The 16,981-nt window shown below is 57.5% G+C and overlaps 1 protein-coding gene across 4 annotated transcripts; it reads right to left on the reverse strand.

Annotated features, from left to right (window-relative positions):
• Positions 1–6,415: 6,415 nt before the first annotated feature.
• FGF8 (fibroblast growth factor 8) lies at positions 6,416–12,046 on the reverse strand. 4 transcript variants are annotated; one of them, XM_055300369.1, is made up of 6 exons: positions 12,015–12,046; positions 11,834–11,913; positions 11,249–11,310; positions 10,849–10,996; positions 7,584–7,690; positions 6,416–6,706 (listed from the first exon to the last, which is right to left on the reverse strand). In XM_055300369.1, exons 1-6 carry the CDS (start codon positions 12,044–12,046, stop codon positions 6,416–6,418), a joined length of 720 nt encoding a protein of 239 aa, XP_055156344.1. The 4 variants fall into 4 exon arrangements, with proteins under 4 accessions (XP_055156344.1, XP_055156343.1, XP_055156346.1 ...); XM_055300368.1 differs by having other exon boundaries at positions 10,849–11,029; XM_055300371.1 differs by lacking the exon at positions 11,249–11,310 and having other exon boundaries at positions 11,877–11,913.
• Between the last annotated feature and the right edge of the window lie 4,935 nt (positions 12,047–16,981).

Below are 16,981 nucleotides of genomic sequence, written 5' to 3' on the forward strand. Positions count from 1 at the left end.
CCTCAAAGCAGTGCCCGGCTCTGGCCCCTTGTTCTGAGTATCTCCAGCCAGGCCCCAAGCTAGGGCCCATCTGATTCCTCATGACTGGGGACCTTAATCCCCCCAGTGCCAACACTACAGCCCCTGGTTGGCACAGGATAATGCCCTGACTCTCCTCTTTATCATGGCCTCCCTCTACCATCCACAGCCAAGGAAGAAAGGGAGAAGAGATGCAGCTCCAAGACTGATCCAGCAGCTTGAGTTTGTTTCCCAGAGAGAGGGGCTAAGGGTGAGAGACTGCAGGACTGAGCCAGAGCCCTTCTCAGCATCTGCCCACGAGTAGGAGGCCATGCACGAGGGCCAGCTCTGGGGCTTAGGCCTTGCCCAGATGGTGGACAGTTAGTTCTTGAGAGTCAGCAAGAGATCTCGATGGGGCAGCAGGATAATTGAAAGCACCTGACTACACAACCCTTCACAGCTCCGTGGGACTCAGGGATCCCCCAGGGTTCCTGCCAGCTCCCCAGCTATCTCACTACTTACTCCTCGTCTCGCCTCCACTCTCTGGCTCTCAGTTTCCCCTGACTCTCCCCTTTGAAGTCCCCTGGCTGCTGTGGAAGTCCAGTGTGTGGGGGGGCGGGCAGAATTTGGGGAATTTTGACATGTACATCCCACCAGGCCCTGCTTAGATGCTCATGTTGGAAACAGGCATTGTAGCTTGAGGAAACTGGGGCTGAGCTTGTGTTGGCCTGCCCGGGACCCCGTTTTAGTAAGGCTGTGAATGTCTGGATAGGCTCCAGAGACCACCCACCCCAGGACCATCCTCAAGTCTCCCTGACCATCAGGCATTTCAAGTCTGACCCAGCCCTGGACACTGAGGACCCCTGACCGGCTGGGCCCACTCAACGGCCTCCCAGTCTGCTCTCACTTTTGCAGTTCATTTCTTCCACCCACACTTACCAAAAACCCACATGCCAAACACCGGTTCAGGCACTGGATACGCATCAATGAGCAAGTCAAGTCTCTGCTCCCTTGGGGAGGACAGACAGACCAAAAGCAAGCAAATAAGAAACAAGATAATATCAAATACGGTTAAGAGTAATAAATAAATAAAGCAGAGAATGACAGCAGAGATCTACAGAATGAGCCATTAGCCCTGCAAGTTCAAGAGGAAAAGTATCACAAGCAGAGGGAACAATACGTGCAAAGGCTCTGAAGCAGATACCAGCCTGGCCTGTTAGAGAAGCTGGAAGGAGGTGTAGCCCCAGTGCTTAAGCGGTTAGGCCCTATGGTTAGATGGACAGCCAGGCCAGAGCAGGCCGGGGACCGAGAGGGTCACAGAAAGGAGTCTGAGTTCAATTCTAGATAAGGTGGGAGTAGAACAATCAGATTTGTGTTTTGGAAATTCTGGCTAGAAAAGGATTGCCAGGGGATGCAAGAGGAATCAGGGAGAGCAGTTAGGAGCTGTTGCCATAAAGCCAGACAAGAGTTGGGACACCTGGGTGGCTCAGAGGTTGAGCATCTGCCTTCAGCTCAGGATGTAATCCCGGGGTCCTGGGATCAAGTCCCGCACTGGGCACCCTGCAGGGAGCCTGTTTCTCCCTCTGAGTCTCTGCCTCTTTCTCTGTATCTCTCATGAATAAATAAATAAAATCTTAATTTAAAAAATGCTAGACAAGAGCTGATGATGGCCTGGAGCACGGTGGGGGTAAAGAAGTCAAAGAGTAGGTGGACAGGATTGAGTTAGGCTCTGGAGGTAAAGGCAGCACGATGAGAGCTTCCTCTCTACATGTTTGGAGTGTGCCAGGGCTCAGGTTTGGGCTCCTCTCTTCTCTAGCTATGCTCACACCTGAGGGAACCCATTCTGTCCCTTGCTTTAAAAACCACCTGTACACCGAATATTCCCAAAATGTGTCTTCACACTAGACCTCTCCCCAGAATTCCAGACTCATGCAAACTGCTCACTCACTAACTCCACTTGCACATTTCTTTAGCTAGCTGAGATGTAACATATCCAAAACCAAACTCCTACTCTTCCCCTCAAAATCTGCCCCTTCTGGAATCTTCTGTGTCAGTAAATGGCCCCTCTATTCTTTCAGTGGCTCAGGCCAGAAACCCTAGAAACCCTTCAACCCCTCTCTCACACAGCCCACATTCAAATCATCAGCAAATCTTATCATCCCACTTGCAGAAACTGCCCCAAATCCCAATCTCTTCTCACTGCCTCCAATCTACTGTTATCCCTAGCCTAGATTACTGCAATAACTTCATAACTGGTCTCCCTTGCCCCCCGGCTGTCTGTTCTCCACACAGCAGCCACAGTAATCTTGTTAAAACTTCATTCAGAGTATGTCACTCTACTGCTCAAAAACCCCCAATAGTCTGCTATCTCATTCAGAATCAAAACTAAAGTCTTTTCAATGGCCCTACGTGATCCTCCACTACCCCTTCTATTTCTCTGGCCTCACCTCAACTTCTAGCCATCTCCATGCCTCCTCCTCCCCCACACCCAAGTCCTCCCTTCTTTGCTCCAATCTCACTGGCCTCCTTCCTCTTCCCCTAAATGCAGGAAACTTTGCACTTGCTCTTCCCTCCACCTGGATGGCCCCTCCACAGATACCTGAAAGCCTTACTTGGGCCAGGTGTCTGCTCAAACATTAAGATTTGAGTGAGGCCTTCTCTGAGCACCCTATTTAAAATTGCTACTACCCTACCCTACCTTTCACACTCATTCCCTTCTTTGCATTTTTCCCAAGGTTGTTCTCAGTGTCTGCCATCCTATATACCATTTGCTCTGCACCCCTGCCCCCACCCACTAGAATATGAGCTCCATAATGACAGGGCTTTTGTCTCATTTCCTGCTTGTCATTCTACCCAGAATAGAGGCTGGCCCACAATAGGTACTCAATAAATATCAAATGAATGCATGGAATTAGGGAAAGATCTACAACCCTCAAGAGGCAGCCCGGGTCTAGAAAACAACACCTGAATTCTAGTACTAGCTTTGACCCTAGCTAAGTGTCTTTGGGGCCCCAAGCTATCTATAGACACATCTATAGATGGTGGAGAACTCTTGAGGTCCTTTGCTGCTGCAGCATTCTAGAATGATGCTTGGTCACATTCTGACGTCTGGTTAGGGTAGAAGGAAGGGTTGCACAGAACCTGGTGGAGTGAGAGGAGAGAGCCCTCACTTGTCTTTCTCATCAAGGCTTGGGAGGAGTCTTCGCTGGCCTTGAAATGAAAGACAAGGTTCTAGTTTGGAGTTGGCAGGGTTCTGAGAGGCCTGGGTGAGGGAGGAATGGGTGAGGGGTCCAGCCCACCCTCTGGATGGGGACAAGCTTAGGCCCAGCCACTTGGCCTGCTTCCTCCTTGTGGGGAGCCCATCCCAGTGAGGGTCTCGGGGGCAGTACTGCTAGAAAAAAAAGGAGATGGGGGATCAAGATGAGGTAAGCACTGAGAGAAGGAAGGACTGGAAGAGGGCTTCCGTGTGAGTCACCTGGGCCAGCAGGCAGGTCCTCAGTGAGTCTTGGGAGATCAAGCCTGGCACAGGCCTCAGGTAGCCCCCAGGGCCCTCGCAGCCAGCACCCACTCTAGGGCAGAGCAACAGACCTTTTGGCTGAGAAGAGCCTGGTCCACCTCCCTTTTCTGGGCCTTGCCACGGCTCCCTGCTTGTTTTCCCCGAAATAAATGGACTGAGCATATTGGGCCGGCAATAACCCCTTGAAATCAGTTGTTATCACAGTTAACAACCAGTTTGGCTTCAGTTCAGGCTGTTAACTATCAAACCACTAAGTGCCGGTAATGATTGATTCTTGGCCAGTTGCAGCCTGAGTGGGCTGTAAAACCCCATTAGCGAGGGCTCTAAGGAGGCAGCAAGGCGAAGATAAACAAGGTGGTGGGTGCTCTAGCCCAGCCTGGCCCCACCGCCCTGGGCTCTGCTCCCATGGGTCCCCATGGGGCCAGTGGGTTCTGCTAGGAAGTCAGCCCCTTCCAAGGCCCCAGGCAGCCTCAAGGATTCCCACCTCCTGGTCACCTCTCCGCTGCCCCCAGCCACCACCACCACCACCACCACCACCGCCACCACCACCACTGCCACCTGTCACCTCCCTCTTCTCTGTAAGGCAGGTCTGGCTCTCTGAACAGCCCACCTCTTCTCCCTCACGGCAACCAGGGCATAAGTCCACTCCACCACCATGGAGTACTCAGGAGTCCCCAGCCTGGGTGCTTCAGGAGTGGCTTTGGCCTAGCCTGTGCCCAGCCTTGGCCCGGTCTGGCCCTACTCTGTGACCAGGATCACAGGCAGGGAGAGCCTGACATTCCACCCCCACCCCAGACTCCCTCCTACCCTATGGCTTCCCCCAGGAATTGCTCTCAAACAAGTGAAATGTGGGCAATTACTGGGCTGGGGGCTGGACAGGCGGCCGTGCAGATGAAAGCGTTTCCTGGACGGTCTCTTCATTTGCATGGCATCAGAAGCTGCTCAGAAGGTGTGACTTTTCCCACAGTGAGACCCAAGCTCCTTGCACAATAAAGCCGGGCTGCTCACCCAGAATTAATTAAAGGGGGAGGGGAGGGAATGAAGAAGGGAGGAGGCATTAAGGGCTGGGGGAGCTGGAACAGAGATGTCTGGAGCCCCCGTGCAACGTCCCCGGCATCCATGCACCAAGAGACACCTACTCTATCCAGAGCCCCACACCCCCACAGCAAGCCAGATGAGGTGGCATGGACAGATCCCAGGGTATCCCCAACCTCTCTACTCCAAGGCTTCCCATGGAGCTGTGGAACTCCGTCCACCTGAATGGGCTGACCTGGAACTTGCAGCTTCAGCTCTGAGAGGCCCACATGGTTAGGAAGCCTCGGGGTGCCCCGCCACTCAAAGGAAATGCCAAAGAACAGAGGCCCAGAGGGAAAAGGTTTCTGGATGGGCCCAGGGTCTGGGCTGTGGGACCAGCCCAGGGGCTTGTCAAAGAAGGCAGCAGAAACAGCCAGAGCATGGGAGGCCTCAGCTAATGAAGACTCCATCAGTTCTGCCCACAGGAGACCTGCTGCCTCTGGGCCTGGGCTCTCCCTCAATGTGGTGTGATACCAGTCTCTTCAGTCCACATCCAAACACACACCTCTCCCCCCACACTGGCCAGCCCTGTGCCCATACCACGACCTGCCCTACCATTGCCATAGCACGGCCCTGGTCTTTCTTCCTCAATAGCAGGTCCTTCTCAGGCCAGTCTTTCTGACCTATGAGCTGTGAACATAGGCTCTCCACCTGGTCCTTCTCGCCCTCCTCCCCCAACCCCCCGGCACCCAGTTCCTCTCCCTCGGACCTCATCTCACCTCTCCCATGGCCCATAGTCCTTGGGCCTTTTTGCAGTCCCTGAGCTCAGCACCTTAGGCTCACAGCTCTCCAACCAGCTCCTCAGAAGTCTATACTTGCTCCATGTCACAATTGTCAGCACCAGTCTTAGCAGTCTCCCCTCCAATACAGCCCCGCCTTGGACCCTGGCAGCTGCTCTTCTCTTTCATTCACTGGAGCCTGATACTCGGAAAGAACCAGCTCTGGCATCTCCAACCTGTCTCCCACACAGATCTAGGCACAGACAGAGAGGCGCTTTTTAAAGATTCACTGAATCCATGAACACAGCTCCGGTCCTAGCAGAGCCATCATTTCTGCCCCAGAGGGGACCAGGGGAGGTGATGGCAATAACTCCATTAGGAGCTAGGAGGTCCTTATCTGAGGGCTCCCAGGACCAGCTGAGAGCCACTTCTTGCCCCTTTCCTTGCTTCTGTCCTCTCAGAAGAGCCCCTCCATGTAACAACGACAGGCACAGGTCCCAAGTCAGGCTGGAAGGAGGCTACAGTCAGAATTGGTGCCTGATGTGCTGCCCTATGGCAGCCCCAGGGCAGCTGGGGAAGGGGAGGGGGCCAATCCCCACAGGACTTGCTCTCCAACACACATTTTTAATAGGCAAGTTAAATAAACATTTTGGCCATTTAATAACAATGACTACACATCCACCCCCCACTGACACCCACCCTTAAAAAGCCTGGTGTAGTGGACTCTCCGGCTACTTGTCCTGCAGGTGCGGGGGTCTCAGGAGCACCTCTGCTGAACTGGGAAAGCTCCCCCCGCCCCGACCCCCACCCAGAGGGACCCCCCCCCCCGTCAGAATCCCAGGCCAGGCTACAACGGCCTTCCTGAAAGTGAAGAAGACAGACACCACAGCCAAGTGGAATACAAAAATAGAGCCTCTCTTTTGTTAAAAAAAAAAACAACAAAACAAAACAACAACAAAAAAACCAACAGCAAACAAATTATGGACAGCTAGAACCCGGGGCTGCCCAGCTCCTCCCAGCCTCGGGCAGCGCAGGCCTCGGCCCTCGCCAGGCTTGCTCCGCGCCCCGCGGCCCGGGGCCAGCTGCGCGGGGCGGGGGCCGGCGGCGCCTACCGGGGCTCGGGGGCCCAAGTCCTCTGGCTGCCGCGCAGGCTGCGCGTGAACGGCGGGTAGTTGAGGAACTCGAAGCGCAGGCTCTGCTCCGTGGTGTGGTGGCCGCGGGGCAGCCGCTTCATGAAGTGCACCTCGCGCTGGTGCTGCCGCGTCTTGGAGCCCTTGCGGGGCCGGCCCTTGCGGGTGAAGGCCATGTACCAGCCCTCGTACTTGGCGTTCTGCAGCGCCGTGTAGTTGTTCTCCAGCACGATCTCCGTGAACACGCAGTCCTTGCCCTTGCCGTTGCTCTGCAGGTCGGGGGGCCAGACGCCGCGTTACTGGGCTCGGCCGGAGCCGTCCCCGCCCCCTCCCGCCCCCGCCCCCCGGCACAGGCAGAGGGCAGGCGGCCCCAGACAGCAGGTGGGCACCCCAGCAGATGGCAGGGTGGGCACGAGCGGCAGCCCCACCCCACCCCCACCGCCCGGGCACCCGCTCTCTAATCCCTCACAAGCCGCAGCCCACCCGGCAACTTCCTGTCCTCCCGGGCAGCAGTGACACATGGCTGTCTCCGGAGGGCTGGGCCCCAACACACAGGGCCAGAGTGGGGGCCCAGACCCTGCCTGCCCTGGCCTCCTGCCCACCAGTCTGGCCGAGCTGCTCCCACCCGTTCCCCAGCCTCCCCAGCCCTCTAATTCGGCCCCTCAAGGACCCCAGGGGCCCCAAGGCAGCCACCCCATGGGGGAGGGGAAGGGAGGCCTGTGGGGGGACGCTGAGCCCCCCGCCCCAGAAGCCCGGGAAGCGGGGCGCTGGAGGCTGGAGAAGAGCCGTGACTAATGGGGCCATTTCAGAGCTCGGCCGAGGGGCTGGGCCTGCGGCTTACTGAACATTCCAAATGCTGGTACCATGTAATTGGACATAATAGCAAAGCAATTTGGCGATTTGTTAAAAAGATATATGGAATTTACCACCCCCCCACCAGCCCCTTGCCTAACCTTCCTTCTTCCTCCCGTGCCTTTATAGCTTTTCATCTCTCCAGCAGTTTCCTTCTCTCTCACCTCCCCCACTAACCCCCCCCCCCACCAATCATGAGGTAACCCCAAGGTGGCCCCGGGACCCTGGAGGATTCCTGCCAGCCCAGTCCACTCCCTGCGCCCCAGGAACCCTCCCTTCCTTCTGGGGCCCCACCTTGGCAATCAGCTTCCCCTTCTTATTCATGCAGATGTAGAGGCCAGTCTCAGCTCCCCGGACTCGAACCCGGCTCCCAAAGGTATCCGTTTCCACAATGAGCTTTGCTGTCAGGGAAGGTGGTGGGATGGTTATTGGAAGCTCCCAGACCCCCTACTGTACCACATCTTCACCCCAGCTGACCCTCAGACCTGTCACATTCCAGTAGCAACTGCTCCAAGAGCAGGTACCCAAGATGTGGGCTCCAGCCCCAGCCCAGCTGCCCATATGCTCTGCAACACTGGGAAAGATCAAGTCCCCTTTCTTGGTCTCAGGCCCCTCACCTGGACTCATACAGGGAGGATGGCAAGATCCTGAAGCACAAGCTGAATTTTGCAGAGGAATCTCGGAGCCATCCAACTGAACAGACCCTCTTTTACAACCAGATAGTACTGACTTTTATGTCAAGGCTTCATGACTAGAGTTCTACTCTCATCGAAAGATCTCTGGGAATCCTTCAAACTCCAAATATTCTGTGTACAGGCCTCATAGATCACTATAAACTTCTGGGGTGCAGCAATGACATCAGCTCTGAAGCCAAACGTAAAAGCACTCCCTCTTCTGTTTCTGGCACCTCAGGTTCTAACTCACAGCCTTGGCCACCCTCCACCCCCACCCCTATCCTTGCTCTGCAGAGAAGATGACAAGGATGGAGACCACTCTCCCTACACACACAGCCCATACACAGCCAGCTGCTTTCCCAGAACCTCAGACCCCAGCTGAGAGGCTTTTGCTCTTCTCCATGCTTCCCAGTCACCACTGTCCCCAGCCCCAGTGTCCAGAAATCAATGACTCAAATAGTCTTTTCTCTTTCAACCCCCATCACAGCTGGGCTTCTCACCCCAGTAACCACTTTCTGTGGGTGAGGAGGGGAGAAAATCAGGCATGCTGGCTTCTCAGTCTGGAAAGCCGTTGAGACAGGGAGCTCAATTCTGTGCCTTCTTCCCCCTCACCTTCCCCTTGAACAGCCAAGTTGCCACAGAAGTCCTGTTCCTTGTCTAGTCTCTGTGATTCCTCCCTTTGAGGCTGTCCCCAAGAAGGGGATGAGGGCTGATTTAGCTGTCAGGACTAGGACAGAAGGGGCTGCATCTCCTGTCCTCTCTATTCCTCTCCCTTCCTTGAGAAAGTAGCTCTGGGACCCCCAGAGCTGTCTCCCAGCCTGCACCAACAAAGCAGCACTTTCCCTGCCCCCAAAACTAATGGGGGGGGGCTGAGCACCAAGGTCAGCAAGGCAGCCCTCACTGCTCAGCCAGTGACCACCCCCACCACTTCGCATAAGCGCAGAGCTGGGACCCAATGGCCAACTTCTCAGTCTGGCTCCAAGTCAGCCATAGAAATGCAGCTGTCACCTCCCCTCCCACCCACCTCCTCTTGGACCCAGCCAGTCTGCTCATCCCTCTCCCGATTCGCCTTCCAGAGCAAGGAGTGGCTGCTGTTAAGGGCTGGAGGGACGCTGACCGGAGAAGGGGCGAGGGGATCACACTGAGGATTCTGGCCAAATGGGGCAGACAGGGATGAAACAATCCCTCTGTTCCTTCCTGGGACCAGTTCAGAAGCAATTCAGCCCTCTACTGTCCCGGCTGCATAGCCTAAGTGCCTCTGCTCTTGCCTGGGCAGACAGGGATCAGGGCACCTGGAAAGCTTCCTCCACTTATAAAGACAGAAATGGGCATTGGACTCCAGATGTCTGAAGACGAGCTCCCCCATGGCCAGCTTAGCCTCTCCTTCCCTCTCTAAACCCAAGGATGCTGGACCATTTACTCCAGTGAAGCAACCCCAGGAGAAGCTAAGCATCCGTTCCCTTTCCTTGGAAGTTGGGAAGGGCAGCAAGCAGCCGGTCTGGAGGGACAAAGGGACGGCAGGCTGGCCCTGCCAGCCCAGCGGGGGAGCTCGGCCACCGGGCAGGCCGCCCCCCACCCCCACCCCAGAGAGCCCCCAATCCCCTTCCTGGTGGATCTGGGGAGCTGGGGCCGCAGTTTACAGCGGCTTTCCCGACAGGGCTTTTGGAAAGCTTAACATTTTCAAACCTATTCTTCCACCCCAGTGACAGATTTATCCCGGGAAAATTATGTCTCCTTCTCCAGCTTTGAAGGGAAGTCAGCTACGTCGATGCAGAAAAAATGCAGTGAGACATACTCGATCCCCCAAACTGGCTCGAGAAGAGGAGAAAGTATTCAGGAAATGTTAAAAAAGGTGAAAGTAAGAAGAGTTTTAATCGCTCTGCCAGACGCGGGGGTCTCTCCAGAGATTCATAGAGAACAATCTTGAACCTCTTTTTTAACATTTACAGACTTGCAACTCCTTTCAAACTCCACATCTGAAAAAAGGCTCGTTCTTTTTCTGTTTTATATCATTCTTCATTTTTCTTCTTAGCTCTTAAAATGCCTCACCTTTTTATTACATTTTAATAGAGTCTTCCCCTCTCCTTTCATGGTTGTTTAACTTGGTCATTATTTAAAGGTTTTTAAACTCACAATAATCGCTCTCTAAAAACAACACCAGCCGCCCAGAGGGCTTGCTTTTTCTCTTGGTACATCCAGGACTCTGGAAATTGGCCTTGTTTCAAGGCAGGAATATTGAATGTTTTAGAAATCAATCAGTCCTCCGCCTCTCTGCCCGCGGTAGCTCCCTGGACTCAGCACCCCGCAGGAGCCTGGCGCCCCGCTCCGACCACCACCTAGGTTCCTGGGTCAGTGGAGTGGAGACACCTTTCCCAGCCAAGCCCCTATGTGCGGCTGGCCCTTCTGATCAAAATACTTAAAGGTTCATGGCACCCCCTGTCCAAGCTGGAAAGGTTGGGGCAATTTTTCTCTCTTCTCCTTCCTAGCTCTCTCCTTTTGTGGACCCTGGCGACATATCCTCTTTCAAGAGCTTCCCTTAAACCTGGGGCCCCTCCCGCAGACCCCCTGTCTCCACCTGCAGTTGGGGAGGGGTGTGTGAATGGGGGAGGTGGAAAGGGAGACTCCTGGATTCATTCATCTGCTGGGCAGGGAAGGGGCACCTGTGGGCCAAGTACTCCCCAAGGTCCCTTCCCCAGCCCTCTTCTCTCCAGCTGACCCCCACCAGGCTTCTTTGCCTTAACTCCTTCCCTTCTGAGCTGGGGAGCCTGGAGAGGCCTCTGGCCAGCACAGATGGGGCCTGCAGGTCCTGTCAGAGCAGGCCAGCCAGGGGAAGGGGGGCATGTTCCACAAGCTACCTCTACCCTGCCGGGCGCAGCTCGCCTTACCGAAGGGGTCCCCGTCTTCTGCCATGGCGTTGATGCGCTTGTTGGCCAGGACCTGCACGTGCTTCCCGCTGGTGCGGCTGTAGAGCTGGTAGGTCCGGATGAGGCGGCGACTGAGCTGATCCGTCACCAGGCTCTGCTCCCTCACATGCTGTGTAAAATTAGGTGAGGACTGAACAGTTACCTTTAGGAAATTGAAAAATACACAACACGCCATTATAATGCTACTCTGCCCAGGGGCCCCCAGCGGCCCCCATCGCCCTGCACGCACCTCCACTGCCCCAGACAGCCAGCAGGGGCTGCGGTGTCCCCCCAACCTGCCAGCTCAGGCCACAACACCCAAGCCAGGAAAGTCAGGCAGACCCAGCCTAGCAAGGATGAGCCCAGAACGATCTGGACCTACCTGTTGCGAAGCCCCCTGGGACCCCCAGCCGGCCGGGATCAGGGAACCAAGCTCCCTGCCCGGCGGCGGCCGCACCCCCACCCCACCCCCGGCGCCCACACGCCTTCCTAGAAAAGCAGGGCGCTCGTTAGTAGGGAGGCAGCGCTGCCCAATCCCTGACATTTATAAAGACAAATTTGCGGAGCAAACGTTCCGAGCGCAGAGAGCCTAGGCACCTGATCTTTCGGCCAGACCCGCCAGAGAGCCGCGGAGAGTCCCTGCAGCAGTGGCCGGGACTTCCGACAACGAACGCTCCGGGGCCCCCGCTCGCACCCCTTCCCCGGCAGCCACATGTGGGTGCTCCTAGAGTTCCCCATCCACTCCCAACCCGGCCAGGATGCGTGGGAGACAGCGCTGGAGCCCGAAAGCCCGCGTTCGAGCCTCGCCGCACACCAGCTGTGTGACCTTAGGCAGGGCGCTCCCTCTCTGTTCCCTAACTCCCTCCTAGGGGAATCGGGGCTGGATTTGGAGGGATCCTCCCAGCCCCGCCGCGCTGGCCGCAGGGTCGGTCCTCGGGCCCCGCCCGACCTTGCCCACCCGCGGCCCCCGCCGGCCCGCCCGGGCCCCGCCGCCGCGCAGTGCGCCTTACCTGGGCTTGGAGGCAGAGGACTAGCAAGTGCAACAGCCTGTGGGAGACAAAAGCGGGCGGGAGAGAGAGGCGCGGGGTGAGCGGAGAGGGCGCGGCGGCGGGGCCGGGCGGGGACGCGGGGGCGGCGGCCGTACTCACAGGCAGCTCAGCGCCGAGCGGGGGCTGCCCATGGCGCGCGGCCCGGGGAGCACCGAGAGCCCGGCGGGATCACGCCGGCCCGCGGGCGGCCGCGAGGGATGAGCCGAGGGCGGCGGCGGCCGAGGACGGCTGGAGCACGGGGGGCGGGCGGCGGGCCGGACGCGGCTCCGCGGGTCCCGTGGAATGTCGAGCTCGCCGCGCCGAGTGGCTCTGCGCCGCTGCCGGAGCCGGTGGCCGCTGGCTGCTCAGGAGCCGGAGCGGGCGGGAGGGTAACGGGCCGGCAGGGTGGGTGGGTAGGTGGGAAGGGAGGGGGAGGGGTGGGGGCGGGGGGCGCCGCACCGGGCGCGAGGGGGGAGCGCGGGGCGGGCGGCCGGAGCCCGCAGCCCCCGGCTGCGAGCTGGGGCCGGGACGCAGCCCGGGGCGGGGGCGGGGCGGGCCGGGGCGGGGCGGCCCGCGGGTCTGGGATTGGGGGGTCTGGGCTAGGGGAGGGGTCTGGGGACCGCGGGAGGGGCGGGGGGCGGCCAGTGGGGGCGCCTCCCCCCATCCCCGGGCTGACCCCTCGCGCGCTCTAGGGGTCTGGACCCGCGGGGGTGGGGGGCGGCTCGGGCTGGGGCTTCCTGGCCCGCGGGGTGCGCCGGGGTCGCAAGCTGCCGAGTCTCCGCTGTGGGGCCGGGGCCGCTTGCGCCCCAGGCTGGGCGGCGGGTGCGTGAGCCACCTACTGTGTGCTTCAGCCGTGCATGCCCCTGGAGGTGGCCGCCAACGCGAGAGTGAGTGGCTGTGCGGCTCCCCGGCGGCCCGGCAGTGAGTGCGTCTGCGACCCGGACCGACCCCACACTCACGGGGACCGACCCCGACCTTTCTGCCGAATAACCCTGCTCGCGGGTCTCTCCTGTCTCACTCCGTCTCCAAGAAGACCTTAAGAGCGAGAAATGTCCCCTCCATTATCAGCATCACCCCTGCCTCCGTCCCACACGCTAGCCTGAAGCCTGGGAGGAACCATGAGCACCTATGTGGGGGAGCCTCGAGGTCCCTGGCAGGACCCGTGGTCGCTGCCGCCCTCCCAAAGCTGCAGCAGAGGGGGCCGAAAGATCTGTCAGCTGCTTTTCCTGGAGAAGAGACTTAGATCCAGGCCGCCTAGTCTTTCCCTCTCAGAGTCTCATTACTTGTGCACTTTGGCATTTACACACCTACCAGACTAGATGTGGACTAGTGCTTTGCGTCAAAAGTGGGGTGCAGGTGGGAGGATCGCCAAAGGAGGTAGTGTTTAACCCCCTCCCAGGCCCTCACCTCATTGCCTTCCCCCAGGGGCTTCTGGAACCCCTGAGCCATAGTGAGGTGGGGTTGGGCAGAGATGCCCTGGGACACATACTTCTGAGGAGCAGGTGGATCCCCTGATGCCCTATCCAGATGCTGCAGTCGCCCATGACCTTCGCTGCCCCAGTGGCACCCCAGGTCCTTGGGAGTTGGACTGGAAGGCTTGGGATGGTCCTGGGAAGCCATTAGGCCAGAGGCAGTAGGCAGGTCCTTGTTCAGCAGTACAATCAGGTGCTGCCTACCTCTCCTTTCTCTGTGCCCCACCTGTCCCAATGCCCCACCTGTCCCAGCCATAATGCTAACACTGAGCGATGCATAGATAGGAAAACAGTCAGAGGACTTGTCTGAAGACCTTATCCTTCTTCAGAGAAGGAGACTCCACGGGCCTGGCCCCCCCTCCAGGAGTCTGTTCACTCTGCTGGCTCCTGTACACAGACTTCCAGGCAAGAACAACATCTTTTGGATCAGAACTTGCAGCTTACAGCACCAAGCTGGGCAGGGTGGTTCTGCAGTTGGTGTTTGATGAATGAATAATGAAGAAATTGGCTGAGCATTTAGACCTCAGCCCATGAGTGGCTGCCCCAGGAAGACTTGCCTTCAGACAATAATCACAAGCACCACTATTTATTAGCACTTGTGTTTGCTAAAGGCTGGACGTGCACGGTCTCCTCTTAACCCCACTAAGGGGTGAGCGCATAAGAAGGGAGATGGGTGAAGTGGGCTCCAACCAGGCCTTTTCCCTACTGTCCATCTCTGTCTTAGAGGCCTGCAGGCCACTTGCTGAGTGTCTGCCTCCCCAGCTATAACTGCTTCAACAGGAGGATGCTCACCACCTTAAATGCATGCCCTGCACATAGTAGGCTCCTGAAAATATTTATTTGTGTGCATAAATGAATGAATGGAGAGACGGAGAGCAGAGGGTGGAAAGGGCCTTCTCCCCACCAGGAACCCAGCCCTCTGAAAACAGTCTGGATGAGAACAGCATGGAGCAGGACCCAGGCAGGAGTCAGGGCAGTCTAGCCCATTCTTAGTGTGCATAGTTTTGGAGCTACAACTAGAGTCATTCTGAGCACTGGCCCATCCCTGGAGTGGGGATGGAGGCCAGAGATCATCTGACTCAGCATCCAACCTTGGTTCTGGAGCTCCCAGAAGGTTCTGAAATCCCTGAGCTGAACCTCAATGATCTTAACCCACTCTCTTCCCTTCCCCAAAGGAGATGGACATCCTGGGAGGGACGTACAAGTGTGGAGGTCAAGGTTTTAGTATTACTTTAACCTCTACGGAGGAGAGGGGCCTATCTATAGGACAGAATTCCTTTACATTGGAGAACTTCCCCTAAAATGAACCCTCATCATTTTGGGAGATTCTTCTCACCTCCCCAAAAGTCTATGTTTTGGTGTTGGGGGGTTGGGGCAGGAGGGAGAAGATGGGGACACCTTCACATAGGGCACTGGGTACTGCCTGGGCACGCCCCATGAGTGACAGATGCAAATATTCCACAGGGGCCCCAGCAGGCCGCTCTCTCCCTCCCTCCTCGCTTGCTCGCTTCCCGGACAGCTCGCTCCTTCCTTTATCTTATCAAAGCCCCGTAATTACAATTGCTATTTTGTTTCCTCGAATCTGCAATCAGAGCTCTCGGGCCCTGATGAGGGAGCGCCTGTCAACCTGATCGCTGAGTGACAGCCCGGCCACCTTTCCCGGCTGCCCCCACACTCCGCAAACACAAACACACACACACACACACACACACACACACACACACACACACACCCTTCGCCCCCTGCAAACACACACACACACTCCTTGCCAACATAAACAGCCCCTCTCCGCAAACACGCCCTCGCGGGGACCCAAACACACACCTTCAGCCTCTTTCCAAATGCATCCCGTCCCCCGACCAACCCTAGCCCCTCAAATCCGCACACCGCGAGGACTGCCGCTCGCTGCACCGCGCGCCTCCGGCGTCTGGCGTTCAAAGCGCCGCTGTCTCCACCGACTGTTCAGATGCAAATCGCCGAGACTACGTTAAGTACTTTAAGCCCCTGGGAGTCGTCTCCCCTCGCCCCCCAGATACAGCCCTGCCCATCCTCCCGCGGTCTGCCAACCCCTGCGTACACCTTCGTCCCTCGGTACTCCGAGGTCAAAGCAATTGGCAGGGGCCCTACTGTGCGCTGTGCTGGCCGAAGGGGCAGCCAGGAGAGGCGGGAAGGGAGAATAAATAAATGCCCAGCTCTGTCCGCCAGGAGCCTCTTCAGGCTGGGAAAGTCCTGGGAGAAGGCGGAAGATGTAGATTGGGCCCCCACTGCGGGCAGAAGCGCGCTCGGTGCCTGCCTGGGCCTCTGGGAGACCCACCGAGGAGACAGTCAAGGCTTACAATGAGCGCTCAGGGGCTTCGCACGGGTAAATATCCGAGCAGGGCCACGCACAGGGGGTTGATGGGTGGGTTAGGGAGGCACCCCCCCAGACATGACTTTTCGTTGCACTCAGCCAGCCTCCCGCGCCCCCAGCCACGCACGTGCGGGAGACTCTGGAGGTTATAGGTGAGACGAAGAAGGGAAAGGCTCTAACAGGAGCTTTTTTAGCGAATGAATGAATGAATGAATCAAGCAAGCAAGCAATCAACCAAAGAACGAATGCAGTCAGCCTCAGGGACTTACTCCTCGCTTTCTGCCTAAACTTCGGCATTCCAGGCCACTCGCGGGCGAGACCACTCACGTAGCTCCTGGGAGGCCGCAGGGGAGCCACACGGTCACAGGCGGTTTCAACCTCGCCCACTAGAGGGCGCCAGCTGCAATTCCCCCTCCCTCGCGACCCGCCATAAGGTGAATGGTCTCCAGCCAGGCTGCCCCACTACGCTGGTTCCCAAAGGAAGCACTTTAGGAAAGAGGAGAAAGGGTTTGCGACCCTGATCGCTGCGGCACAGACGTCACCTTCCTTTATCCTCAATTTGAGAGAAAATGAAAATGAGAGCTCCTCATCAAGGAGAGGGTGGAACCGACTCCAGGGATGTGTTGAAGCAGGAATGCTTTCCCGTGTTGTGGGACACTCTCCAGTTTCCCTTACATGCCCCAATACTAGCCCCTTCAGGTCACCTAGGGACCCCTCCCGCTCGTTCCCTCATTTGCCCAGCAACCAGCGTGAGAGGGAGTGGGCTTGGCCCCACCACCCCACCAGGCACTATACTCTGTCCACCCTCAGCATGTCTGGCCCCAGGCTGTCTCAAGAGTTAAACTTTTGTTTGTTTGTTTGTATGTGGAACATTGAAATCCTGCCCCCGCATCACAGCTGCTGAACTGCTGACCCCAGAGTTGGTCACATATACACTAATGCTCACACCAGGTACTTCCCTTTCTCCTCCTGGCATAGCAGCAGTCAAATCCCAGAACACCTTATTACAGGCACCAGAGACCCCCAGAACCAGGTGATGTGCTGGGGGCCAGGAACCACTTAGCCCAGGAGGCTGAATCCCAGGGGCCTCTCTCTGCCCCCATATGCCAGGCCACCCGGATTCTGGTTTCTCTGTCACCCAATCTGGCCAGCCCCCTCCATCTGGCCCCCGGAATCAGGTTTCTAAGGGCCCAGACCCGCTCAGAGACAGCCTGCAAGACGAAGGAGGGGCAATGACTGGCCTCTGCCTTACCCCTCACAGGCCC

This window comes from Nyctereutes procyonoides, unplaced genomic scaffold (genome assembly GCF_905146905.1).
Source record: "Nyctereutes procyonoides isolate TBG_1078 unplaced genomic scaffold, NYPRO_anot_genome, whole genome shotgun sequence".
NCBI lineage: Eukaryota > Metazoa > Chordata > Mammalia > Carnivora > Canidae > Nyctereutes > Nyctereutes procyonoides.

What these genes read in the sequence shown, in the direction of transcription:
- FGF8 (XM_055300368.1), bottom strand. Translation starts at nt 12,046, where the DNA reads ATGGGCAGCCCCCGCTCGGCGCTGAGCTGCCT. An exon ending in CCCAGGGGGCTTCGCAACAG is followed by an intron (nt 11,030 to 11,248) that starts GTAGGTCCAGAT and finishes AATTTCCTAAAG; the next exon opens with GTAACTGTTCAGTCCTCACC. An exon ending in AGAAGACGGGGACCCCTTCG is followed by an intron (nt 7,691 to 10,848) that starts GTAAGGCGAGCT and finishes CTTCCCTGACAG; the next exon opens with CAAAGCTCATTGTGGAAACG.